The 25236-nt window shown below is 56.3% G+C and overlaps 2 protein-coding genes across 4 annotated transcripts in view; one reads left to right on the top strand and one right to left on the bottom strand.

Moving 5' to 3' along the window:
• The window catches only part of LOC120387696 (chloride channel protein ClC-Kb-like), a 35596-nt gene extending 22328 nt beyond the window's left edge, over nucleotides 1–13268 (bottom strand). For 2 of the 3 annotated variants that reach the window (XM_039508686.1, XM_039508691.1), the window contains exon 1: nucleotides 1489–1578. The gene's annotated coding sequence lies outside the window, so the exon portion shown is untranslated. Of the gene's footprint in view, nucleotides 1–1488; nucleotides 1579–11702 lie in introns of those variants that run through there. The other variant, XM_039508689.1, reaches the window with a different exon arrangement.
• Nucleotides 11114–21999, top strand: HSPB7 (heat shock protein family B (small) member 7). Its single transcript, XM_039508695.1, has 3 exons — nucleotides 11114–11455; nucleotides 15389–15522; nucleotides 20932–21999. Exons 1-3 carry the CDS (start codon nucleotides 11293–11295, stop codon nucleotides 21115–21117), a joined length of 483 nt encoding a protein of 160 aa, XP_039364629.1. The 5' UTR covers nucleotides 11114–11292; the 3' UTR covers nucleotides 21118–21999.
• Nucleotides 22000–25236: the final 3237 nt, after the last annotated feature.

Genomic DNA, 25236 nt, shown 5'->3' with positions numbered 1-25236 from the left:
CGGGCCAGAATCCAGCCCAAAGCCTCTCTGACTTGCATTGGTCACTAACGTGCTGAGGAACCTCAGTTTTGCTCCACAGAGAGGAAGGGAGTCGACAGAGAAGAACGAACCACAGAAAATCTGATTTCCTCCCAGCTTCCTGGAATAACTAACTAACAGGGCCGATGGCTACAGCGGCAAAGAGCCCCCAGCTGCCAGCATCTCCACCCAGCATGGGTGGCACAGAGGAAAGGGGCTGAGATTCTCAGCAGGTGTGAACTGATGCCACTCCATTGAAGTCCCTGGGGCTGTGTCAGTTTGCACCAACTGCGGAGCTGGCCCCTAGGCTAGTGTCTGACAGACAGCATCACCACTGTGGGATTGAAACCACAGACTCAGAGCGTGTCTGAACTGGAGCTGGCAGGGCGAATCCCAGATCAAGGCGACAGCCCTACGCTGATTGAGCCAATGTAAGCGTGGCGGTCCAAGCAGCAGGAGGGACTGGCCGCCCCGAATACAGGCCTATGGGGTTCAGATGGGCTCATACCCATCCCACCGCTCCCACCACTATTTCTACGTTTTAGCACGCTAGCTCGATCAGACCTAGCATGGGCATGTGTCTGGCAGCTGGGCATCTCACCCCAGCTTCGGGGTAGATGCAAGGGTGCCCATTGGGAGGGGGAAGGGGAGGGCAGAAGCCCCCTGAGTTTCATACAGGAGGTGGGCAAGCTCCCAGGTGGAGCTCTTAACTACAGCACAGAATTAGTGGAGAGGAGAGGTGCCCCTGGGCCAGGGAGCCAGGATTTTGTTTACAAACAGAGGCCAGGTGATTAAGATAAGAAAGGGCTGGTGATTAAATGAAGGGTATGGACGTTTAGCCTGTAAAAGAGGAATCCTCTCAGGGGGGAGAGGGAGGAGGGTTGTTTTAGAGAGAATACGGGCCGGGGGCTCAGAAAAAATACAGCAAAGCACTGAGCCCAGGTTACGTTCAGAAAAGGGGGAGATTGGGGGGCGTAGATGAAAAGAAGGGGTCAGACCCAGGGCAGGGCTAGCAGCGTACAGAGAGGTTCCCACTCTACCTGTGGTATTTATGTGGTTTCATCAGCATAGTATCTGAGGCTGCACCTCACAATGTCTAACCTATTTCTCCTCCCAGCCCCTCGGCGAGGTCGAGCCGTGCTGTTATCCCCACTGTACAGGTGGGGCACTGAGGCACACACAGACTAAAGGCAGATTTTCAAAGGCATTTAGGCACCTAGTGAGATTTTCAAATGCACTTAGAAGGTTTGGTGCTTTGTAAACCCCACTAGATATTAAGCTGCATCTCTGGGTGCCTAAAAACCTTTGAAATTCTGTCCTTAAAGCACTGGCCTGGGGTCAGAGAGGAAGTCCATGGCGGGAGTAGAACCCAGGTCTCTGAGGGCCAGCTCCCTGTACAGCAGACCAGCCTCTCTCTCTGCTACATGCTGCAAAAAAAAGGCCCCCTGCTCAGAGCACTGCAGGACTCACCTGTGTGCGTCTCAGGACAGCTGCTGCTCCGGAGTTCTGCAGGAATCTACCTCCCAGCCTCTGCACTTGCACTAGCCCGGTACCAGTCGCTGTCCCTCCTCCCCGCCCCACCCAGGCAGTTATCCCTAACAACACAGGAAAGATTTACAGTCGCTGTTCAAAATGTCCTTGACAAGTCAACCGGAACCACCTGGGCTGGAGTCAGTGGGAGTAGCAAGGGAGGGTTCGTCCCATTAGTGCCCGGAGCGCAGGAGTTTTTCGACGATACGGTTTTCCATCTCTAAACACCACCTCATCGAAACTGAAATGTTCCTGGGAAAGGGTCAATGTTGACGAATTTCCCATTTCAAACACTTTGAGGGGAGGGGGTGTTTTCCATTTCAAAACCAGTTTTTCAGGTGAAGGTGACCTGATTCCATTTTTTGTTGTTGTTGTTTCAGATTTTTAGTTTGAGAAAATTTTCAAGATGAATTTTTTCATCTCACTTTGGGATTGGAAATTTTTTGGCATCTCAAAAGTTCTTATGAGATGGGAAAATAATTTCCCCCCAGCTCTAGCTAGGAAGATCCCAGGGGAAACTCTTGGTAATGTGGCCCATTGCCTCCCATCCAGATCCCCCACTGAAGCAAGGTCACCGAACAGTCCTGACCCCGGCTCTGGTGGGGTTTCTTCCAATGTGACTAGGATGACTGACAATAGGGGATCTGCCAGGAGGCAAGAATCCGGATGTATTCAGCGACGCTCATGTGACAGATCGCCATGCCATAGCAGTTCTGCCACAGAGACACAGCTCAGCTCCCCCTGAGTTCAGCTCAGTTCTCAGGGAGGTTTTTGCTTTGTTCTTGTCTCTTCAGGAGCAGCGTTCGAGGTGTATTAAAGAACCGACTTGGAGCAATGAAAAGCCTGGGGAGTCGCTGCTCTAGTCAGTGTCTGCTCGCTGCAGGGGCTCAGCGCCTGTGAACATCAGGCCTTCGGTGTCTCAAGTCAGGGTCCCAAAACTGAGCCAGAAATCAATGACTCTTTTCGAACATATTGGCCCGAACCACTCTGTGCCTCAGTTTCCCCACAATACTAATCCACCTCATGAGTTGTGAGGCTTCACTCATGCATTGCCAAATGCTTTGAGCTTGCTCAGGAGTTAACCTGTCTACCCCAGGGAAAGGAAATCCACCTGTGCTGTCATCCTAAAGCACACCAGGAATCCAGCTCCTGGCTCTTCCCCTGGCCAGGTCTCAGTCACCATGTCTTTCCTCATGGATTCGCGACCCCACCCCCTCATTCTGGCCAGAGGGGAGCGGGGTCCTGAGGGGGTTTGGTAACTTGGGGTTACGGTGTGGAAGGGTTGCTAGTCGCTCATGAACCTCTTCCCACCTCCTCCCAGCATTCTGGGCGCCTTAACCTCAGTGCACCGGGCAGACGGCTCGGGGTTTCCCAGTGAGCAGGGAGGAGTGGCAAGCAGCCCAATGGGAGGAACTGCAGCCCTTAATGAGCGGGCGCCGACTGACTCCAGGAGGAGTGAGAGTGCCGCCTCGCACAGGCGGAGGTCAGCGATGGCTCAGGCACCACTGGCAGTTCTGCCCCTGATCACAGCCGGGAGCGGCTGTCTCCACAGACGTGCAGCACCTAGTGCACCCCAGGGAGCGATGTGGGATCTGGACACCAGCCAAGCCCTGAATGGAACCAGATGGCCCCAGGATACGGCGTCAACACCGAGCACCAGCTGACCCTGAAATGCAACAGCAGCCCTGGGCCCCAACAGGGCCTGCGGTGTGGGGAGGCTCGACCAGGAGTTCACAGTCTTCACTGCACCACGACCCCCTTCAGACAGCAAAAGTTACTACAGGATCCCAGGGGGGGGGATTGAAACCTGAGCCCGCCAAGCCCCGCCACCCTGGGGGAGAGGGAGGGGGCAGGGGAGAGAGGGGACCCAAAGCCCCACCACCCCAGGCAGGGGGCCTGTAACCCAAGCCCTGCTGCCCCGGGCTGAAGCCCTCAGGCTTGGGCTTTGGCCCTGGGTCCCAGCAAGTCTAAGCCAGCCCTGGCGACCCCATTAAAATGGGGTTGTGACCACAGTTTGAGAACCGCTGTTCTAGACACCTCTAAAGCCGACGCAGACTCTGGACCCCAGCAATTTGTGCCTGGAGACTATGGTGATGGGCCTTCTCCAAACACCCCAGAAAGATGTTCTCATGGTTCCCCTCTGAGAACCTGGTTGGAGCCTTCAGTCACCAGCCCTGGCCTGGTGCTCCAGCCGGTACCCATCACACCACCCTGTACCCCAGCACTTCAGCCGGTACCCATCACACCACCCTGTACCCCAGCACTTCAGCCGGTACCCATCACACCACCCTGTACCCCAGCACTTCAGCCGGTACCCATCACACCACCCTGTACCCCAGTGCTGTGGCCGGTACCCATCACACCACCCTGTACCCCAGCGCTCCGGCCGGTACCCATCACACCACCCTGTACCCCAGCGCTCCGGCCGGTACCCGTCACACCACCCTGTACCCCAGTGCTGTGGCCGGTACCCATCACACCACCGTCTACTCCAGCGCTCCGGCCGGTACCCGTCACACCACCCTGTACCCCAGCGCTCCGGCCGGTACCCGTCACACCACCCTGTACCCCAGCGCTCCGGCCAGTACCCAGCCCTGGCGGGTGGGGGCAGTTAGTCCTGATTAATGCCAGAGACAGCAAGATCAGAATGGGGCCTCCTGACAAAATCTCTTGGATTTTGTTCTGGGTTTGTACAGTACCTAGCCCCCTGGGGACATGGGCCATGGTTGGGGCTCCTGGGCAGGAGTCGCTCTCCCCCCACACACACACACACACACACCTCTCTCCCTGCCTTCCTCAAGAGCCTGCCTACAATTTTGAGCCCCTTAGGAAATAAATTCCGTCAGCGCCTGGCAGAATGGATGTGAAACCCTGCAGCACCCGGGCGCATCCCCCCCACCCACTCCTGCTGAATGCTGCAGCGTTTTACGAGGGGCTGCCAAGCAGAGTGTGGAATGGTGGACGTTCCTTATCCCAGCCTTTCAGATGCATCCTACTCCTCAGGGGACTGGTGCCGGTTCTGTCAGTGGTGACCTGGGTGGGTTCAGACATCACTGGTTGTGTTTTGGGAGGTCAAATGGAGCCTGCATCTCAGCATCACTTGATCACGGAGCAAGACCATTGGTCAGCCCCAGATGTTCTCCAGCCTCAGTCTGGATTCACCCCAAACACCCGCAAACCAGGCAGTAAGTCTGGCCTCACCTTCAGCTCCATAAGGAAACCCAAGATGTGGGGGAGCTGGGCCTGGTTTCAGCTCCCGGGAAGGGACAGGCCTGAACCAGAACCCCAGATTCAAACCCACTGGGGGATCGGAATTTCACAGCCGGCCATTAACTGCGTAACAGGCTGAACAAAAAGCCCGGCTCAAACCTCGCCCTTTCCCCATGACGTCGGGGGGCTGGGAATACAGGCTTTTTCCAACATACGTCCACACTGCACATGCGCGATAACAGGGCTTGAGCTCGCACGCTACAAAGAGCAGGGCAGACACAGCAGCTCAGCCTCTCGAGCCCGGTCGACTGCCCCGGCTCCAGCCTGAGCTCACATACCCACAGCGCTCTGGTTAGCACGCTAGCTCACCCCCTGCTAGTGTGAGTCTGTGGACCCAGGCTAGGAGGCTCGCTCCCCGCTGCAGGGTTAACACCCCCAAGTGACTTAGGAGCCCAGGTCCAATTTTCAAAAATGATTTAGGGCCAATTTTAAAGGTATTTGGGTGCCTAGAGATGCCTTAGGCACCCAGTGGGATTTTCAAAAGTGCCTAAGTAGTTCAGGTGCCTAATTCCCATAGGCCCAAAAATACCTTTGCAGACTTGGCCTTCGGGTCCTTTGGCGCCTAAGTCCCATGAGATTTAGGCTCCTAAGTCTCTACGTGACTTTTGAAATGGGACTTAAGCTCCCAAGTCCCTTCATCCTTTTTGAAAATCTTACCCCGGGACTACTCCAGAAGCGAGCCCATCAGTGGAGAGGACTCGTGATTTATCACCATTATAAATCCATAGAACGGACACAGACACCATCTCACAGGCTTTCTGCTCCACAGCCTGCAGGGCCTGGCGACGGGCGATGGGCTGGGCCAGGCCGCAGGGGCTGTCAGCGCTGAGGCCTGGGTGAGATGGAGGAGAGGCAGAGCGCCGAATAGCAGCGCGTGTGTCTGGGGGAAGGGAGACGTAAGGAGAGCAGAGCAGAGGGGAAGGGGAGGGGGGCATGTGGGGGGGTGAATGCTGGCCTCGGATTGTTCATCCGGGGCTGACACAGGCAAAATACCCACGACAACCTGTGGCTCTGGCCCCCGCTGCAATTACTCAGCATCTGGATCTCCTTACGTCTCCCCTTCCCCCAGATACACGCGCTGCTATTCGGCGCTCAGCCCGCAGCCCTGCTGCTGCCCAGCTTAAGGGCTCTCAGCATTCCCCCAGCTGGGCTGTGACATGCCTCCAGGCCTGGCTCATCGCTCTGGGTAATGCACAGTCCCAGCACGGGGCAGACGCACATTCCAGCCCGCACATTTTAGCAGCACGGACATCAGCCGCATTCCTGGAGCGGCCGCAGGGTGGGTCAGCAAGCCCTTTTACCAGGCTGAGAAATAAAACCTTAAATGGTTGAAGGATCGGCTGAGTGAAGGGCTGGGCAGACCCAAAGGGAGCCTGTCAGACAGCAGTGGGGGCAGGGGCTGCACAAGCTCCCCTCTCCATACAACCCTCCCCGTGCACCCCAGTCCTGATCTGCTGCTCCCCCAGTCCTGCCGCTGCTCCTCAGGCCTGATCTGCAGTAACTCCTGCTCATAATCCAGCCCTGAGCCCCCCCACCATGCTCTGCTTATGACAGCCCCCCGGTATTTGTGGATACCCTGCCCCACAAATAGCCATAGTCTCTCTTGAGCATAAAGAGACACTTTGGGAGGCAGTTTTGTGCTCCGGACAGTCTTCCCCTGGGGCTAAACTGGATCCTGTCAGCGTGGCCAGGAGAATGCACAGCACCATGTCCTGCAGCGAACAGCAGGGGCACCTCATCCCCGTGGCCAGCGCAACCATTACATAGACTCCCCCCCCCCCCCCAAAACCAGACAACCAGGGTGCTCAGCTCCTAGGAACAACCCCAGGCCATGCCAGGAGAGGGAGAGTCTCCCAAGCCCTCCGTCCCGTGGAGACGGCTCATGACGCCAGCAGGGGACGCTGACATGAAGGGAAAAGGCTTCTTCACGAGTGCCAGAAACACTTCTGGAGGGTCAGGGCGGCCGAGAGCCACGGCCTGCGAGGCGGCAGCTGCACGGTCTGTCCTGGGGGCACCACTGACCTTTCTGGGCCAGAACTCATCAGCCCGGAGAGCGTCTCAAACCCAGTGGGGTGGAGGCCGAAGGCTGGAGCTAGGCCGCAGCCGTAGCCAGCGCAGCAGGGCCAGTCTCCCCGCTGCAAAGAGCACGATGCTGACCCTTTGGTGAGGCAGCAGGCTCAGCCGCTTGGCTAGGGCAAGGATAGCAAAGCTCCCCCACTCGCTGCTTTGAAGCATTAGGACCAAATTCGTCTCTGGAGCCACCCTCACCAAGGAGGGGTTTGGCCCTCGGAGTTGACTAGATCCGGGCCCCACTGCTGCCGATGGGAGTTCTCACCCTGATGCCATGGGGCTCAGCTTTGGCCGCGACTGGGGAGCTGCACGGCTGGAAACTCTCTAAAAGCCCCAGCTAGTACAGACATCTTGGGCCAAACGCTGCCCAAGGCCGTACCCCCCGGCATACGCCTGATTCTCCACTGCCTTGTGTTCAGCACAGGGGTAAGTGACACTCCACAGCCATGCTGGCAGGTTGTAAGTCAGGGCAGAATCCAGCCCGTCGTCCCTCAGCAGGCTTTGCTCCCACCAAGTCACGCTCCAGCTTCCCTGCCTCATCGTGCTGGTAGGAACACAGGAGTTGGCTCACCGGATCACCCCATGGTCCATCTAGTCCCTTGAGCTGTCTCCGTCAGTAGCCAGCACAAGCTGCTTCAGAGGAAGGCTCAAGGAACGCAGGATGAATATGGATTAACCTGCCTCTAGAGGAAGGTCCTTCCTGACTCCTGGCAGCTAAGTTTGGCCGATGCGTTGAAGCAGGACGGTTTTAAAGAACAATCCTATCTTTTGTAGCCCATTATCTCTAGAAATGTCTGACACTAAACTCTTAGCGTCTGCAATGTCTTGTAGCAATGAGTTCCACAGATTAATTATATGTGGTGGAGGCAAGTGTCTGATCAGTTTTAAATGTATCACCTTTCAATTTCAATGAATATCCCCTTGTTCTTGAGTTACGAGTAGAGGTAAATAGAAGCAGCCAGTTTCTCTCCTCTAGATTCTTCCCTGTTTCCATACCTCCATCACTTCCCCTCTTGCTGGGTTTCCTCTCTTAACCAAACAGTCCCACTCTTTTCACTCTCTTCTCTGCCATTTTTCCCTGCCTCTAATCATTCTCATTCCCTCCCTGTAATCCTGCTCTGTCCTTTCGGAGATGGGGTGACCAGCTCTGAATGCAGTGTTGCAGATGATAACACCCCATTGATTAACAGAATGGCACTGTAGCAGGGGGGTGGGGGGCATCACCTTCTGGCTCATCGTAGCATTGGGCTTGTAGTAAGAGGGACACAACCAAAGAAAAATCTGGATTTCTAGATTGCCCTAAATCCTCCAGTATGCCAAAGCCCTAGATCAATGACATGCAGCCACCTCTGGGGTGAAGGTCAGGTTCCATCAGTGTACTGCACAATGGGGGAAGAAGACATTGTGTGTGAAGAAAGTAGGGCAATGCCACTGTTGGTGTTACTAGGCATAAATTTAGGTAACTTAAAAAAATGGCTTTGGGCCTATGTAAACCAAAGTACTTTTATGTAAAGCGCTTTTGTTAGCCTTGCTAAACTTTTGTAACCTTTTGTGCTATGTGCTAACTGCTGGCAGCTGCAAGGCCGGTTGGCACTAAATGCAGCCAATACTAAATAAAATAGGCAAAAAGCAAATGCTGTAATTAAAGTTATATGCATAAAAAAGTAGCCCCCACACAGTAAAAAAGTACAAATAAAAAAAAAAACAAAAGGGGGTATAAATACTGAAACCCCGCCTGCGTGCGGGTGTGCAAAATTTAAAATTGCTATTTCTCCCTTGCACCCTTTTTTTCAAGCTCAAATAAACTTGGTTTGCTTCTCCACCCTGGTGTGTTAATTAGTGCAACGCACACCGGGCAACGAACCCCGCTGTTGCCCCCTCGGGCCCTTTGGGCCGGCAACAGTTTTGGCGTCCCTGGGTGGGCTCGAGGCTGAAATTTAGCCTTGCCCGGACTCCTCCGACGGCCGGTGGACGACGGTCACAGCCGACGCCCAGCGCGCACCGGTGCCTTTACCGGGGGCCTCGGCAGAGACGCGTCAGGCCGACCTTGGAGGACACAACGGTGCAACGCGCTCGAGTAGTGGAGAAGCAGTTGTGGGCGACGGTGAGGAGCCGGTCCCGTGGATAAGGTAGGAACAGTCCAGTGGTGTGGACTTTTGCCCGAGGCTGGGGACGCCCAGCCGTTGTAATTCCCGTTAGACGATAAAGCGTCCTATAATGGGTCACGGGCATGCCCATGGTATGGGGCAGGGACAGGGTACAGCCGGTAGGGCAAGGTGTACGCCCCTAGAATGCATTCTAGCGAATTGGAAGGTGTTTGGTTCGGATCCAATGAGTAAGAGTAAACTAAAGACGTTCTGTACAGTTGACTGGCCTCAGTATCAGCTAGAGAGGCAGGAAAGGTGGCCACCGGAAGGATCACTTAATTACAACACGATCCTTTACTTTCTATCCTTATAATCATGGAAAATCCATCTTTTGTAGTTAATAAACTTGTTTTTGCTTTATCTAAACCTAGTATGTGGGAGTCATAACTTGGGGCAGAAACCTGTTGCATATTCCTCTTCACACGGAGGGAGGGGGCAGATTTCATGAGCGTACGCTGTACAGTTCCCTGTGCAGCACAAGACGGTATAATTTTGGGTCTATACTCCAGAGGGGGTGCGTGCCGGAGGAGCTGGGAAGTGCCATAGCTGAAGCCTTCCTATGCAGGGGTTGGTCAGAGCGTCTGCATGTAACTGCAGCTGGGTGCGTCCCTACCTGTATGTGTGCTGGTGAAAGTGCAGGCTGAAGCCTGGAGGGCTTGGCAGCTTGTTCCAGCAGTACAGTGCAGAAGGGAGCCCAGGCTGGTGGATCGGGGGACTCAGTGGTACCCCAGTTCCAGGTGGCACCCCGGGGGGAACCCATCACTACTGCCAAGTCTTTTGGCACTCCCGAGTCATTCAGCACTCAGCGCAACCATCGTAACTATTGTTCTTTCACCACCGGGGGGCTGGGATCTTTAGTCCACCTCCTCACGCCGGATGCCTGGGCCCCGGGACTGCCTCAGGGGCACAGACCCTCTTCCCCGCTTTCAGCCCAAACTCTCCGTCAGGGTTTGTTGCCTGGCGCACTCTCAGCCCCTTGGCAGACCTAGATTCAGTTTCAGTCTCAGGCCTTCTTTCAGGAGCTCTCACTATTTCTTTCCCAGGGCCTGCTGCCCCTCTCTTCCCCACCCTAGCTCCTTCCCTACCTTGCAGCTCCATTGTCCGAGATCCTTTATGCTCTATCTACCCGCTCTAAATTCTCTCTTCTGGCCACACCTCCCCAGGAGCAGAAGCCTTCCAGCTGCTCCATAGCGCCCCAGTATTAATCCATCCTCCTTTTTGTGCCCCGGCTCATGCCAATTCCTTCCCCAACCCCATCCTGGGAGAAGGAGTCTCAGCTCAGAAGGGGGCTGAGTCGCTCTGTGACAATCATCAGGTTCATTTATGACCTAACTGTGCCTGTTGAATAAGGAGCAAAAGGCAGCCAGTAACCTGCCCTTCCTGTTTACCCACTGCCTCTGGAAGGGGCCGCTGCAGAGCCCAGACCTCCCCTCCACAATACTAACCTCACCTTGCACCGTACCCTGGGACATTTCCCAGGTGCTTAGGGACAAGCAAAGGCTGGCAGATGGGAAAAGTCGGGTCATCAAGGAAAACGGTGCCAAAGCCTGGCTTCTATTCCTGGCTCTGCTGTCGGCTTGCTGGGTGACCTTGGGCCAGTCCCGTCCCCTTGCTGTGCCTCAGTTTCCCTGTCTAACACAGATAGCACACACCTACCTCCCGTGAGAGGTGAGGTGTTTGCAGACCCTCCGACCAGAGAAGGGCATTATTAATGCAGCCGTGTGTCCCATCGTCCCCCAGAATGGACATTACACTATGACAGCGATACACATCCCTTTCCCATCAGAGCTCACACGTATCGCTCCCTCACACACTTCCTTTCTTTGGGCCATCAGCCCACAGCAGCCTGGTGCTGCCAGGAGCCAGCGAGAGCTGCATTATCCAGGCAGGCTGGAATGCCAGCAATGAGATCAGATTCCTCCCCGCTGTGTTTGTTTGGAGCCCTGGTGGAGGGGAAAGTTTCCACGGCCGCCCGAGTGATGCAGAAGCACCTAAATTTAGCCTGATTTCAAGAGAGCTGGAAGGCAGCCTAGAACCTAACGGGGCTTTATAAGCCCATCAGCTGCTTCTGAGTCGTGCTGGCTCCATCCACCCAGCCTGCTATAAAGGGGACAGTGGCAGGGACACCCAAAACAAGCTCCGATTCCCATTTTCATCCAGGAGGAGAGACGAGGATTCCCCCCCCACACACACCTGTGGTTGGTTGATTGGTGGGTTGTTTCTCCTTCCCCCGCCCTCCACAAGGCCCTGGAGGTGAATGAGCTTGAAATCTTCCTCTGCCTTCCGCTCGGAGCGCAGTTTCCACCAGAACTCCTCGCCCACCCCCGCCCGGGAGCAGCACATGGAGAAAGCCCGCGGGCTGTTCGGCGACGACTTCGGGAACTTCCTGAGGCCGCGCACCGAGCCCCTGGTGTTCCCAGGCAAGTTGGCACCTGCCAGCGGGCGCGGCCCGAGATCTGGTGGTGTTGATCGCGCGTGGGACGGGAAGGTGGGTGGGGGAAGCGGCAGTGGTGGTGGCTGGGAATCAAGGGTGTTCGTTGGCAGAGCGATCGGGTGGTTGCTTCTGTCTATAGGGGTAAAACTTGCTTCTACTGAACAACTGTCTAGTCTCCCAGTTTGTGCACGTCCCTTAGCACTAAAGGGCTTTTTCCTCACCGCCATTCTTACCCCAGCTCCTGAAGAGTCACCATGAGGCTGGACCATGGGCTGGTGGAGGGAAGCTCCCGGCCCCTCTAGTTCTCTCCTCCCCCAGCAGGCCGGGCGGTAGGGAGCGGAGCAGGAGGGCTGAGTGTGGAAGAGTTCACAGACACGCCAGCCTCAGCTGCCCCCAGCAAGAGGCACAACAGAGCAAGCTGAACGAGGGGGCCTCTCACACCTACTCTATTTCCGGTTCTCCCAGCAGGGGGTGCTCTAGGGGAGGGCTCAGGCGCGTGGGCATAGGGAGGCGCTCACGGCCATTCACATCCCAGCTCAAGGTGCTGGCTGGGGGGGCTCCCAACTTTTCCAGGCCTGCCGGGGGTGCTGTAGAGATTGGTAGGGCAGTGTAGGGGTGCTGAGAGCCGCTGCAAGCCCAGCCTGTCCAAGCACAGGGAGCTGGACAGAACAACATGGAGCAGCAACTGGGGAGTCATGACTCCTGCAGCCAGAGACCTGGGCTCCTAGGAGGAGTCAGCTGGGGGAGGGGGGGGAGAAAGTGTCCCGACCTCCCAGCATGGGGGATGTTTCCTCTGGGCTGCTTGTTCCCAGCATATTCCCCACCTATTTTCAAGGGGAAAAACAGGAAGTCAGGAATGGGCAATGCCAGCTCTCGGGGAGGCTACTCGGAGCCACACGATGGGCAGAAACTTTTCCATGCTCCCCAGCAGCGGATGTTCTAGGAGCACTGGCCATGGGGCTGCGCTGCAGGGTGTGGGGCAGGAGTGCAAACCGGGGAAGAGCCCCCAGACACTCCAGTCCTGATGGAGGCGCTACCCTATGAGAGGTTGGTGAGGGACAGACCTACGTGTAAATGCATTGGCCATGCAGCTGCATTGAGGGAGACCCCAATGGGACATCAGAAGTTGGTGGGCTCAGGGGGAGAGGAAACACGACTCCTTCACTCCCCCAGAGATTGCCTTGACAGTGTCTGCAGAGCCTCCTAATCCTTGGTTTGCCACTTTACATGTGGGAAAGAGACCGCGTCGCCCATGCCATGCTGGACTCAGTGAGACAAGGGATCCGAGCTTGGCCCCGGTTGCTGGGTGTTTGTACGGGACTCATTGGGGGGATGCCCGTTGGGTCAGAGTGCAGCTGGCGGCCAACAGACCCTGGGAACCTCCCAGTGTTTCTTGTAAAGAGCCTTGGGACAGCCCGAGCAGGTGTTCAATGGGACGTCTGTTGGGAAATGGCGGGAATTGAGGCAGCCTTGGTTTCCATGGAGAATAGGGGCTGTCAGAGGAGAAGGGGGGCTGTCTGAGGAGAAGGGGTGTTGTCTGAGGGTATCTGGGGAACCACCTCTGTGCCCTCACCAGCATGTCAGCGGCAGGCAGGGGCCTTACCCTCATGCCCCTGATTTCTCAGTGGATCTGTATGGACAGGGAAGGGGGACAACAGAAAGAGCCAGAGCCAGAGGAATATAGAGGAAAACTTCTGCTCCCATCTCAGGGGCCCTCTGCAGTGTTCCAGTAGAGAGAGTCCATAAGGGACAGGACAGACCAACTCTACGAAAAAGCATTTGGGGAGATTTATCTGGCTAAGTGTCCCCGAGGGGCTTTGATGGTTTTCACCAGCCTGGGCACAAGGGACGTTCCCTTCGCCCAGATAGCCAATGAAAGCAAGTCTTGGAGCCAAAAGTCCTTTGTTCAAGAAACCAAAAAAATCCATGTTGTGAGGAAACAGAAAGAGAACCAATGTCACGTGACTTACCCAGGCAACCAATCCCACTGGGGCACACTGACCTCTCTTCAGGGGTCTGTGCGTGACTCAAGCGCATAAGTGACGCATGATGGGGCCCCCTGCACCAGGGTGAAGTCCACCCCTACTACCGAACAGCACCAGGTCCAGGTGAACAATTCATAGGCAAAGGGAAGGCTGGAAGTTCTCCATAAACTGTTTATTGGGTGATTTTTGCATAAAATGGACAAATTGGTAAAAATCGGGGTGCGATTGTGGGCAATTCACAGACAGGAGCGGGGGGATGAGTGGTTTGCTGGGAGCCGTTCGATTGAGTGAGGACAGACTCAGCCCCGGAAAACACAGCTTTCTATTGCCTCACCAGATAACTGAGCACAGTGGGACTCCAGCTAACGACTGCAGCAGAACCGTCCCACACGGGTTTTGTACAAGCATCACAGCTGAGCCTGGGCCCACCTGGCAGCCATCAGTTCCAGGGGTGGCGAAATAATGCCACTGCCCCCCCACACACACACACACAAAAAAGGACAAACAAAGCTGAGAACTGCAAACTCATCATAAGGCAGATCCTGGTGTTGAAAGCTGAGCTTGAAAGCACAACATAGGAACAGAACTGCTGCCACTTACTCCAATACAAGTCCATTGTCTCCAATGGACTTATTCCAGATTTACACCATTGGAAAGTGAAAGCAGAATCAGGCCCATTACACTGCACTATTCTGTAGTGGTGATCCTAAACATCCCAGCTTACAACAGGGACCTGCCGCACAGCTGGGGCCACGGCTGTGGAGGACTGTGGTATTTCTTTTAGAGGGAAGTTCCCAGAGTAAAAACAGACTAAATCTGGGCAAAACTGGGGTTGGTGAAAGAAGGAAAGTGAGCTCGTTTCAATGTGCAACTCCTTGCTGAAGAGACCTTCGATGTCAAAGCAAGGGCAAAACCCACCAGCTTTACCCTGGAATAGTTGCATCTGAAGGTTTGCAGCTCATGACTTTAGGAGGCAAGCAATGGAAAACTAATACAAGGAAATAATGCATAATTAACCCATGGAACTCACCGCCACAAGACTGTCATTACGGCTAACAGCTCAGTAGGATTCAAAAAGGGTTTAGACATTTCTGTGGATTTGGGAACATTCAGCTACCTTAATGAGGATAAAAATGCATATGAAGAATACACTTATGCTCAGGGCCTTTGCCAACCACTAACTTGGTTCAGGAAGAACTTCCATGGATAGGTTACACCATAATTGTCCAATACAGGGTCTTACACCCCTCTCTGAAGCATCCTGTACTGGCCACGGTCAGACAGGCTACTGGCCCAGACGGACCATTGGTCTGATTGTGGCCGTTCCCTTACTCCTATGTGAATCTGGTCATTGCAAATGCAGACGGACAGTTAGATGCATAACTGCCACCTTTGCTTGTGCAAATGCAATCACAGTAACTTTGTGCACAAATCAAGCACACAACTGCACAAGCAATTTTGCACATGCGCTGTTCAATGAGTCTCTTTGCACAAGCAATTTTGAAAGTCAAGTCCTTGGTTTTCCAACCATTCTTCCCCCCACTGCCATAAAGAGACATACATCTTTAATAGTACTGACAATCAGAACCCTTTTCTGGTGAGTACACGGCTCCAGGCTGGGGTTACCGACAAGGCGAGAGGGGTCAACTAATACTGATCCAAACTCCATAAAAACTCCCTTTGACTTCAGTGGGTTTGGGATCATGCCCAATATCTAGTGGTGGGGGCAGGGAACCATCTTCCTTTGCTCCAATCAAAGATAAGAAACCCTCCCAGATTTCCATACCAACCTGTACAGCTGCATACGGCAGCTCCTGATAAAGAGCTGGATTCTTGTGTCACCCTGGGATGGGCCCTGATCCACCCCAGGCACAGGGAGAAATCCCTGCACAGGGATCAGGAGTGATTCACTTTGTTCTTTCCTCTCCCCGCAGCCCGGCCAGGCAACATGGGGAACATTAAGACCCTGGGGGACACCTACCAGTTTGCCGTGGACGTCAGCGACTTCTCCCCCGAGGACATCATTGTCACCACCTCCAACAACCAGATCGAGGTCCACGCCGAGAAGGTGAATGGCTCCACCACAGCGGCCTTCCATGTGCACAGGAGAGCAGGCCACTCCCTCAGCAGCACTGGCCACTCCCTCAGCCCATAACGCTCCCTCTGCCCTGGGTGGAGCTGTCCCCTTGACGGAGTCGTGGGCACGGTGGGCAGGACAAGACGGGGGTACAGTCCAAGCCCCAGGCCATGTGTTCATCCAAAATTCAGTGACCCTGTCCCAAATCTCCACCCAGACCTCAGCCCCGAGCTCAGGCTGAGCCGGACCCTGCGCCACCACCCCCACAACTCAAACCCAGCTGTAAACAAAGGGCCTCCCCCCAGGGCAGCCCTGCAAGTGGCCCCTCACCCCAGTTTCCTTTCTGAGTCCTGACCAACTTGGCAGAAGCTTATCCTCTAGCCCCTCAATAGTGCAAACGATCCCTAACCCCCAGTCCCAAAACCGTCCAGACCACCCCCAGCCCTTCAAACCTGGCTTCATTCTCACCAGACTTCAGTGTCTTCTGCCACGCCTCCAGCCCTCTGCCAGTACCCTCACCCCAACCCTTCTTTCTGGGGTGCAACCCTGGTCTTCCCAGGGGAACCCCCCCACCGCCTCTCTGCTGGGAGCATCCCTCGCTCCCCCTGGCCCTCTCAGTCCAGTTCTCCAGCAAGGAGACATCAGTGGGTAAGTCCCAATTGCCTCCCTGTCTTTGGCCCTCAGTCCCAGCTCCAAGCCAGCAGGCATCTCACTCTGCCTGCCTCCCGCCCTGGCTCAGACCCCCTTGCTGCATTCCTGCCTTCTCCCTGAAACCACCCTCTCTCTAACAGCTCTCGTCTCCTGCCAGCCACCTGATTGGTCTTTTATAGCCCCCAGGTGCTGCCCCGCTCTCTTCATTGGCCCAGCTGGGAACACATGGCCTGGAACAGGATCCCTGAGTCCAGTTCCTTTAAATGGGCCTGTTACCCCCAGCTCTGCCCCTCCGTCTGAAACCGGCCCTGGCCCTTTTTTGAGGCTTAACCATCTTGATCTTGGGGGATTTCCAGGCCAAGCTCTAGACCTGAACCCTGCGGGTCTGGCTAAGCTCAGTTCAGTATCTGGGGCTTGGGGTGCTTGTCCCAGTGGAATCTTCTCGTTTACACTTTTAACAGCTGATCCTGTGGGCTTCGTTGGTCAGGTCACACCTCTGCCCCTGCACCACCACCATGCCCCATCACGTCCCAGCACAGATCGCTGCCCCAGGATGGAGCAGGGCGATGTGCTCAGTGAGGGCTCTGTAGGAGATTCTGCAGCAGGCAGGGCAGGTTCTGTTCAGCATCTGGGACACAGAGCTTGTGTTCGGAGCAGGCGCGCCCGGTTCTGGTCCATTTATGCCAGTGGGGCTGCATTGACTTCACTAGAGTGGCTGGCGATTTACAAGTCAGCGAGACCAGAATCAGGCCTGATATGTTACCCATCAGAGGAAGCACTGGAAAGCTGGGTCAGATCCCTCCCTTCCCACAGCTCCCTCTCTCTGTGGGTACTTTGGGAAGCCCGAGATTGCTCTGAGCTGTGCTGCACACACTGCCCCATTTCCTCTAGGGGGGTGGCACTGGGATAAGATGTGATGGCTATGCCGCCGCCCCAAAGTGCCACCCTTTTGTGGCAGCTGGAATGACAGCTACCTTCTCTGTACCCTCTACCATCCCCCCTCCCCCTCGCCAGCTCCTTTGGGGCAGAGCGCGATGGGTGCTGGGAGATGCCGTCCCAGAGCGAACGCAGGCTGGCGTCTCTGTGCCTGCTTTGGAAGTGCCAGAAGACCTGGGCATGGATCTCCTCTCACATATGCTAGTGTCACGCCGCTGACTTCAGGGAAGTGACTCCTGATTTAGAGGAGAATCCACCTGCCATCAGTTCTTTCCTTTCTTTAACCCCTCCCCAGCTGCTCCAGGGTTTTCCTCCTGGCACGTGGGCCCCGTTCCCAGGCCTGGATCGTCCTTCCCACTGCAGCTCGCTGGAGCAGCTGCCAGGACCACCACTTTGCAGAGCTCCTGGACCACTCCAGAGTGCAGTTAGCAACAGGCCGGCCTGGCTCAGGGGACTGTTACTGGGCTCCAGATCCTTTTGCCTGTCGCTGGTTTGCACTTGACGCAGGGTGCTGAACGCTAGTTTCACCTGATCCTTTTCACCTCACCAGATTCAGTTTCCTCACCCACCCCTTGGAGATCCTTCTCCACTCACGTCTCTCTTCTCTTCCCACTCTGGGCCTGGTGTCTTCTAGCATCCAGCCCTTTGGAAGGCTGCTCTCACCTATTAGGCATCTTCTTTCCACTTCTTCAGAGTTCCCCCTTCTTCTCGCGGCTGGCTCCCTTCCCATCTCACCCTCAGTAGCCCTCACATCCGAACTGACCTCACCTGTTCTCTTGGCTTTGTCCTAACTGCGGTTGTGAGCTGCCTTCGGGGCAAGGAGCATGTGGTATGGAGTGTGCATAAGGCACCGGGTACAGGGCTGTGTCACTGATTAAAGGGCAGTTTGGAGGCCATCATGTGACATGAGTTTGATGGGTCTCGGGAAGGACCTAAATCACACCACCGGCACTGGCAGCAGAGACCAGCACAGGCTAGACCCCTAGACTATGCATGCTCCCTCTCCGCCCCAGAGGAGGGCCCTCTAGGGCAGCATCAAAGCACACTGGCAACGGGACAATACCGGGAAACTTGCCCTGCGACTGCCCAGGCTGCGCCCGGCCTGGGGATATACAGGGCATGGGCACAACATTCTCCAGCGCTGTCACCTCTCCCTGGTGCTAAATTCATTATCAGGCTGGCTGGTACATACTGATCTTCTCTGCCATTCAAGGGCTCTGTGCTGCTCGTGTGCACCGACATCTGCTCGCTCCGAAGCCAGGTTCTGGGGACACTATGTTCTGGAGAGTATCCATGGAGATAAGGTGCCCTGTGCTTTAACGATGTGATCTTAATCACTCCAGTGGGAGCTGCAGAATGATGTAACCTTCCCCAGACTCTATTGTGCTTCCATTTGGACGGCAGCTCCAGCCTCCTTGTTTGGAAACACCTCCGATGCAATACCTGGGTGGGTGAGGGGAGAAAGGGAATACACAGCTACTGCAGCAGGAGCCTCTTCCAGAAGGAGGCGCTGTCGTGTATGTTGCAGGAGCTCTGGCTAGGAAGGAGCTCTCAGCTACTCCAGTCCCGGCCTCTCCCAGCAGGAGACACTGTAGAGACTGGTGCACAAGCACTGGGTATGGGGAGATTACAGCCACTGCCACCCGAGCCCCTTCCGGCAGGAGGCGCTGTAAGGTAGGATGCAGTGGCTGTGCACAGGAGTACAATCAGCCCCATACAGCAGGAGGCGCTGTAGAGAGCGGTCTGGGGAGCTCACAACCACCCCAGTCTTAGCCTCTGCCACTAGGAGGTGCTGAGAGCTACAGCTGCCCCACAGCCCTACCCCCTTTGACACTCCCTACAGTGGCACCTCTTGGGAGAGGCTGGTTGCTGGAGTAGATGTGAGCTCCTCCGGGCCGAGAGCTCATACGCAACCATTGAGGCTGCACACAACCTGTGAGAGCAACGTCAACCACTCCAAGAGGCGTGTGTGGAGCCGGCCCGGCAGTGCCTCTGAAGACGCACAGACGGGCCTTCCCCACAATAACAGGCCTTTGCTCATCTCCAGCACCTTCCGTCTGTGCTCTCCAACCGGGAATGAATGTAGGGTTGCCAGGTGTCTGGTTTTCGACTGGAGAGTCCAGTCGAAAATGGCACCTGACAGTGTCCGGTCAGAAACACTGACCGGACAGCCGAAGTCTGGTTGCCGCTTGCAGGGGTGCCGGGATAGTTGGGGCCAAGCAGGCGCACAGACAGGCGCTGCAAGGGGATCGTGGCGTAGAGCCCTCCTCCTTTGCTCCCCCAGCATGTGCTCACGTCTCACACGCTGCCGCCTCCAGTGGCAGCAGCAGCAGCACCAGGGATGCGCAGCAAGAGCACACGCCCAGGAGCAGCCCAGGCTCCACTGTCCCGTCCCCTCACCCGCTCCCACTGCTGCTCCTGCCCCGCGGCCTCTGGCGACCCCCGGACAGCGACCCTGGCACGCCGCCGACAGCTCCCACCTTGCATGGGTGAGTAGCCAGGACAGGGCACCCCTCCCCGTCCTCTGCACACCTGCTGTGCCCCCTGCCCAGCGTCTGGGGCAGCTCGCGGAGAAGGGGGTCCGTGCTCAGCCCCGGCAGGAGAATCCCTGCTCCCCTGGGTAGAGGGGCTCCCCCTGCTGCTTGGTGGAGGGAGCAAGCTGCGAGCAGCATTTCACCTCACTGCTGACCCCCGCTGACCCCCCAGCCTAGAGCCGTTGTGTCCCCAGCCAGCCCCTGCGTCTACAAAAGCCCCATGCACCCTGCTCCTCCAGTGGGGCCGCCTTGGCTCTGAGCCTCACCCCCCTTCCCGGGCCTGCACCCGCCCCACCACACATACCCCTTTGCTGGGCCTACAGCCAGCTCCCCTCTCCCTCATTCCCCAGGGGAAACAAGGAGCCCACAGTGCCCCACACCCAGATCCCAACACCCTGAGATTACCATGTGCTGTATCCTCGCCTCCGGTGGGTATATGGGGGGGGAGGGGTCATTGTGTCAGTATTGGAGTTTAGTTAAAGGTCTTTAACTTTTTTAGGAACCTTTGGGGGGCCGCTGGAGGTTTAGCTCAGAGGAGTCAGTATCCCCCCTTCTCCCCACATTCTTCCCTCCCTCTCCCTCCTCCCTCAGTGATGTGTCTTAAAGAGGGTCCTAAATACCCGCTGCCTTGTTGGGGTTATTGCGGGACTGGCCCCCTGGGTCCTTTTCTCTGTCCAGCACAAAGACGAACGCTTCCCCTCATCTCAGTGTGATCTAGGGGAAGGGGGCAAGAATGCACTTTTCAGCCAAACTGAAAACGCAGCCAGCGAAAGTCCATGTTTTGCTCTCCTTGGCCAGAGGGGAGAGGGGGAATCGGAGCAGGCTTCTGGCGCTGAAATGCATTTGCTGTGTTCATATTTCATGGCGCCCAGTCCTTGTGTAGTAACGACCGGTATCCCGACTGTTCTCTGCCGAAGGGTTGTTATGGCACCAGGCTTTTCTATGCCAGCTCTGGTTCAGTGCAGGGGTCATGACTCTGTCTCCCTCCCTACCCACTCCAAGCCATTCAGGTGCCTCCCGCCAAACCTGGGGAGCAGGTAAATCTGATGAGAAAGCACAAGGAGCAGGGAAGTGACTCACACAAGATCACAAGCAGGGAATGGCAGAGCCAGAACAGACGACAGCTTTCCCTGCTCTTCTCTCACTGTGCCCTAAAGAAGCAACCTCCTTTTGGCCCAGGGGCCACCTTCCTTCACCCATGGCCTGGGGCAAAGAGCGCCGTGCCAGCCCGTACTGTAGCCACCAGCGTGACCCACCTCTGTTTCTTTCTCCCTTCCAGCTAGCCGCAGATGGGACCGTCATGAACACCTTCACCCACAAGTGCCAGCTGCCTGAAGACGTGAACCCCACTTCCGTCACCTCTGCCCTGGGTGTGGATGGCACCCTCACCGTCAAAGCCAGGCGGCACCCAGCCAAACACACAGAGCACGTCCAGCAGACCTTCCGGACTGAAATCAAAATCTGAGTGGCTGGCGCCGGGGGGGTGGGGCGGGGTGGGATATGGGGAAGCAGCTGGCCTGAGATGCCCTAGAAACAACTCTTTAAAGAGCAGCTGGGGCGTCTTTCAAAGCTTCAACAAAAGCAAGGGACATTGGGCCAAATTCTGATCACAGTTACACCGGCATAGGGGCAAAGTCCTGGTCCCACTGAAGTCACTGGGGGCCAGATCCAGCAGTCTGACCCCAGTGACTTCATCTGACTGCAGCGAAGTCCGGGGAGCGATGCACATTTCCACCAGCTCAGGAGCTGGCCCCGCGAGTTCTGCTGTTGACTTCCAATCGGCCCCTGCGCCTGACTCTGATGAGAGAATGATTTAGCCCTGGCACCACTTAGGAGTTTTGCCATGAACTTCAGTGAGAGCCGGATTTGGCCCTGGCTCCTCTGGATTTACACCAGCGTAACTGAGATCAGGATCTGGCCCGATGGGCTTGTGCTGACGCGACTGGGAGGGAAGTTTAGCCCCCAGTGTGTAACCTGGAACCCTTGTCCCAGGCTAGTAGGTGTAGCAGGTTGTCCCACCCTAGGGAAGTAGGCAGTGAGGTCCTGAGCTGACCGAGGGCCGAGCCCTCCGGAGGTTCAAATAACAATCTCTGTATAGGGAGATCCAGGCATTCACCTTATTCATTTATAAGACTAAATTCACTGGGCCTGATTCTTCTCTGACCCTGGTTTTACACTGCTGTAGACCCACTGAATGGAGTTACTCCTGATCTACACCTGTGTGAGAGGAGACTCGAGAGCACTGACTTCAGCGGAGCTTACCCCAGGGATGGATTTGGCCTAATGAGAAGAACTCGCCAGTTTCATCCCTCGGACTGAGCTCTACCTGAGAGAGATGGGAGCAGAAGTGTTTCTGCACATAAGGTTTCGCCACCTTTCCCAGGAGACATCAGCTGCTCTGTAAGTGGAAATCCACTGGGAAGGGTGATAAGAAGGAAGTCCCGGTGCAGCAGAGCTCTGCAGCAGGGGATTTTACAGACACCAACCAAGCCTCACTACAGCCCTGAGAGTTCAGTAAGTAGCACTGTGATCAGGTGCCAGGCTTTAAGACCCTGTATTTAAGATGCACAGAGCTGACTCACCATGGCAGCCAGAACAGGTGGGTCTCATTAGATACAGTTCAGGACTATAAAAAGCTCCAAGAAAACTAGAGGCAGAAGGGAATCTGTAGGAACAGCTTGAGAGGGAGTCTGGGTTATGATTTATTTATATTTGTAAGTACAAGTGCCACCTCAGGAATTGAGGGGCAAATCCCAGGAGGGTGAGTCTGCCCAGAACCAGTAGTGTGAGTGCTGGGAGGGGAATCATTCCTGTTTATACAACCGTTAATCCCATTCCTCAAGGCACAAGAGTCAGAGCCGGGAACAGAACCTAGGAGCACCAGACAGCAGCCCAGTGCCCAACAATGGATTCAGGGTCACCGAAGGAGTCCAACATGGAGCATGTGTACAGATGGCGGAGAAGAGAGAGGGGCAAGGACAGACACATGGAAAGGGACACCATTTGGCAGAGTCTAGGTTTGGCAGCTCTAAATCCAACTGTAGCCAGGGCCCCACACAAAAAGCCGGGAGGAGCCCACGGGACCAGCTGAGCCCTGGTGACTCTTCCTCCCAGTGGGCCTGTGTCAAGCGTGATCCATACACACACTGAATAAAGGGATGGAGCCGATCACACATGGGGGTGGGGGGGAGGGGGCTGCATTTCCCATTGGCCCTACGCTGGAGTTATTCTGTATATAGATTGGTTTGGTTTGTTATAAATGATTGGTAACTCCTGATTGCCGCATCCTCTTGGTTCATTGCTATTGCTACCGTCTGCCCCCGGAGAGCCTGGGGAACGGGGCAGAGCCGTGACACCCCCAGTGGCTGCCATCGCAGCTTCTCCCTGGCTCCTCTCCTCTCGGCCACCCCGTGCTGGGGAGCAGCCCCCCCCGCCGTTCTCACACACTGCGCTGGAAGCTTTTTCTCGTCAATCCAGCTGTTCTCAGGACAGAGGCGTCCGGATCTCCCTATCACCAAGGCACAGCTGGGCCCCTTCTCGCCACTGCTCTGTGAGCGACATGCAAGGAGTGTGGGGAGCCTGAGCCCACTGGGGCTGCCTCCATCACAAACGCCCACCTGGGCACCCTCGACCGAGGGACTAGAGATCGAATGGGACATTGAGCTGGAACGTGGGGTCCTTGCAGAGCATCCATCAGAGCAGGGACCCTGCACTGCCATTGCCTCTCCCTGTTCTGGTCCGTCTCCAGCGCCGGCAAGTCATCGATCGTTCAATAGCCTCTTTTCCCACATACCTGGGCGTTCCTGGGCAGGCAGCCGGAGGGCTGGGCCCTGTTAGGAGTCAACACCCTAAGCAGGCATCAGCAGCCAGGGCTGGCTCTGCAGCTGGCTTGGTTTGGGCTGACAAACCGGCTGTGCCACACGCTCCTGTGGCCGTTGGGGGCAACAGTACAGGGATCTGGCCGGCCCATAAGGAGGGTCAGGGGGTCGCCACTGGCGGAGTGGCTTGTTCCTTACAATCCCCTTGAGATGACCCCCCCAGCTCGGGGCTCTCATGACCATCACCGGGAGCTGCGGAACCCCAGCGAGTTTGGGGCTGATGATGGCCACAGAGCTGGACAAGCCTGGCCTGCACCTTGACAGAGCCGCCTTTGCCAGCGGTACCCCAGCGCCAGCCTCCACCCTCACGGCACGTACTGCGTCCGGCCAGCTCGCCAGCATCCCACGGAGCCCCCGAGATCAAAGCACTGAACTCGCCCGTGGAGTCCATGGCTGAGCTTTATGGACAAAGTCATCCAGCCAGCACCCCCGAAACTCACTGAGCACACACCCCTGCACACGCACGCTCACACCACACAAAAACACAACCAGAGAACGAGGCCAGGCAGCAGCAGGGCTCCAGGCAAGGCTTGAACCCTCCCATTGGAGAGAAGCCACTTGAGGGCCTTCGTAGTGCAAGCTGGCCTCGAATTCAGCCCACCATGGTGCCCTCGGGCGGAGCTGCTGGCTCAGAGCTCTCCTCTGGGCTCTGGACATCAGTGCAGGGATGGTCCCAGGGCTCAGGTTTCAGATGCCCCAGGTACCATCCTTGAGTCATAACCTTCTGCCTAGTCGCTGTCCCCGCATCTCTGGCCATGCTCTGCCTCTCGGCGGTGCCTGGGGCTGGCTCGCTGGGGGCGGGGGGCTCTCGCTGATCAGACAGTCTCAGGTGGCTGCAGCCACGGCACCCGTCGTGCCCGCTGCTGCTGTGGGTGGGGTGGGCAACTTGCTGCCCTCCATCCCTGCTGCCGTGCCCTGTCGAAAAGTTTATTCCCAGAGCGGGTGACTCACTCCTTCCCCGCCGGTCTATTTCCGAGCTCTTCACCTCAGCTGTTGGAATGGCTGGGACGCAGGCCCATCAGAGACACTGGAAGGTCAAACCCCACCCGATTCACCCAGGGGAGCAGCCGGGGCGCCAGGAACTGCAAATGGCTGTAACGCTGCCCCCACCCTCTGCAGAGAGCCCCCAGCTCCATGCTTGGACGCAGCCAGTGGGGGAGGGGGGGAATAAACTCCCGGATTCAGCCAGAGCAGCCTGGATAACTAGTCTGAATTCCCTTGGTGAGATCTCCTCCCCGACCACATCCCCACCGCTCCTCTATGACCTTTCACTGCTGGCAGACGAGTCTTTCACCCCTGACTCCCGTGTCGTCCCCCACCACCACCATCGGAAATGTTGTGGGTGCTGAGAATTTCTCTTCTGCGAGATGCGCTCCTTGCCAGTTGCGATGAAGTGGCAGGGATCAGTAAAGCAAGCGGGTGGGGCTCCCAGGAGAACCCCCAAGTCTCTTTTCAGCTGATACACTGGGCATCTTTCCCTCCTCCCCCGCCAATGCTTAATAGGGTGGATTAGGATGTCACAGCAATGGCTCCCAGCTGGAAACCGAGATCCAACCAGAAATGGCCAAACCCCGACATGAGAACATCCCCACGAGCAGGGGCTGGTGGGGGGAGGGCTGGAAACCCACTTCAAATCCCACTTTCTCACAGGCTACTTGGATTTCGCCCCTTCCAGAGAGGGACCTTCGAGCTAACCCAGGTCTTCA

The sequence above is a fragment of the Mauremys reevesii genome, linkage group 21 (assembly GCF_016161935.1).
Source record: "Mauremys reevesii isolate NIE-2019 linkage group 21, ASM1616193v1, whole genome shotgun sequence".
Lineage (NCBI taxonomy): Eukaryota > Metazoa > Chordata > Testudines > Geoemydidae > Mauremys > Mauremys reevesii.
The sequence above is the reverse complement of the archived record's forward strand: the minus strand, read 5'-3'. Positions and strand labels throughout refer to the sequence as shown.

Bases quoted from the DNA above. Each gene is read 5' to 3' on its own strand.
- HSPB7 (XM_039508695.1), top strand. From the start codon at position 11,293: ATGAGCTTGAAATCTTCCTCTGCCTTCCGCTCGGAGCGCAGTTTCCAC. The intron at 11,456-15,388 runs GCAAGTTGGCAC...CTCTCCCCGCAG, and splicing joins CGAGCCCCTGGTGTTCCCAG to CCCGGCCAGGCAACATGGGG. The intron at 15,523-20,931 runs GTGAATGGCTCC...TCTCCCTTCCAG, and splicing joins TCGAGGTCCACGCCGAGAAG to CTAGCCGCAGATGGGACCGT.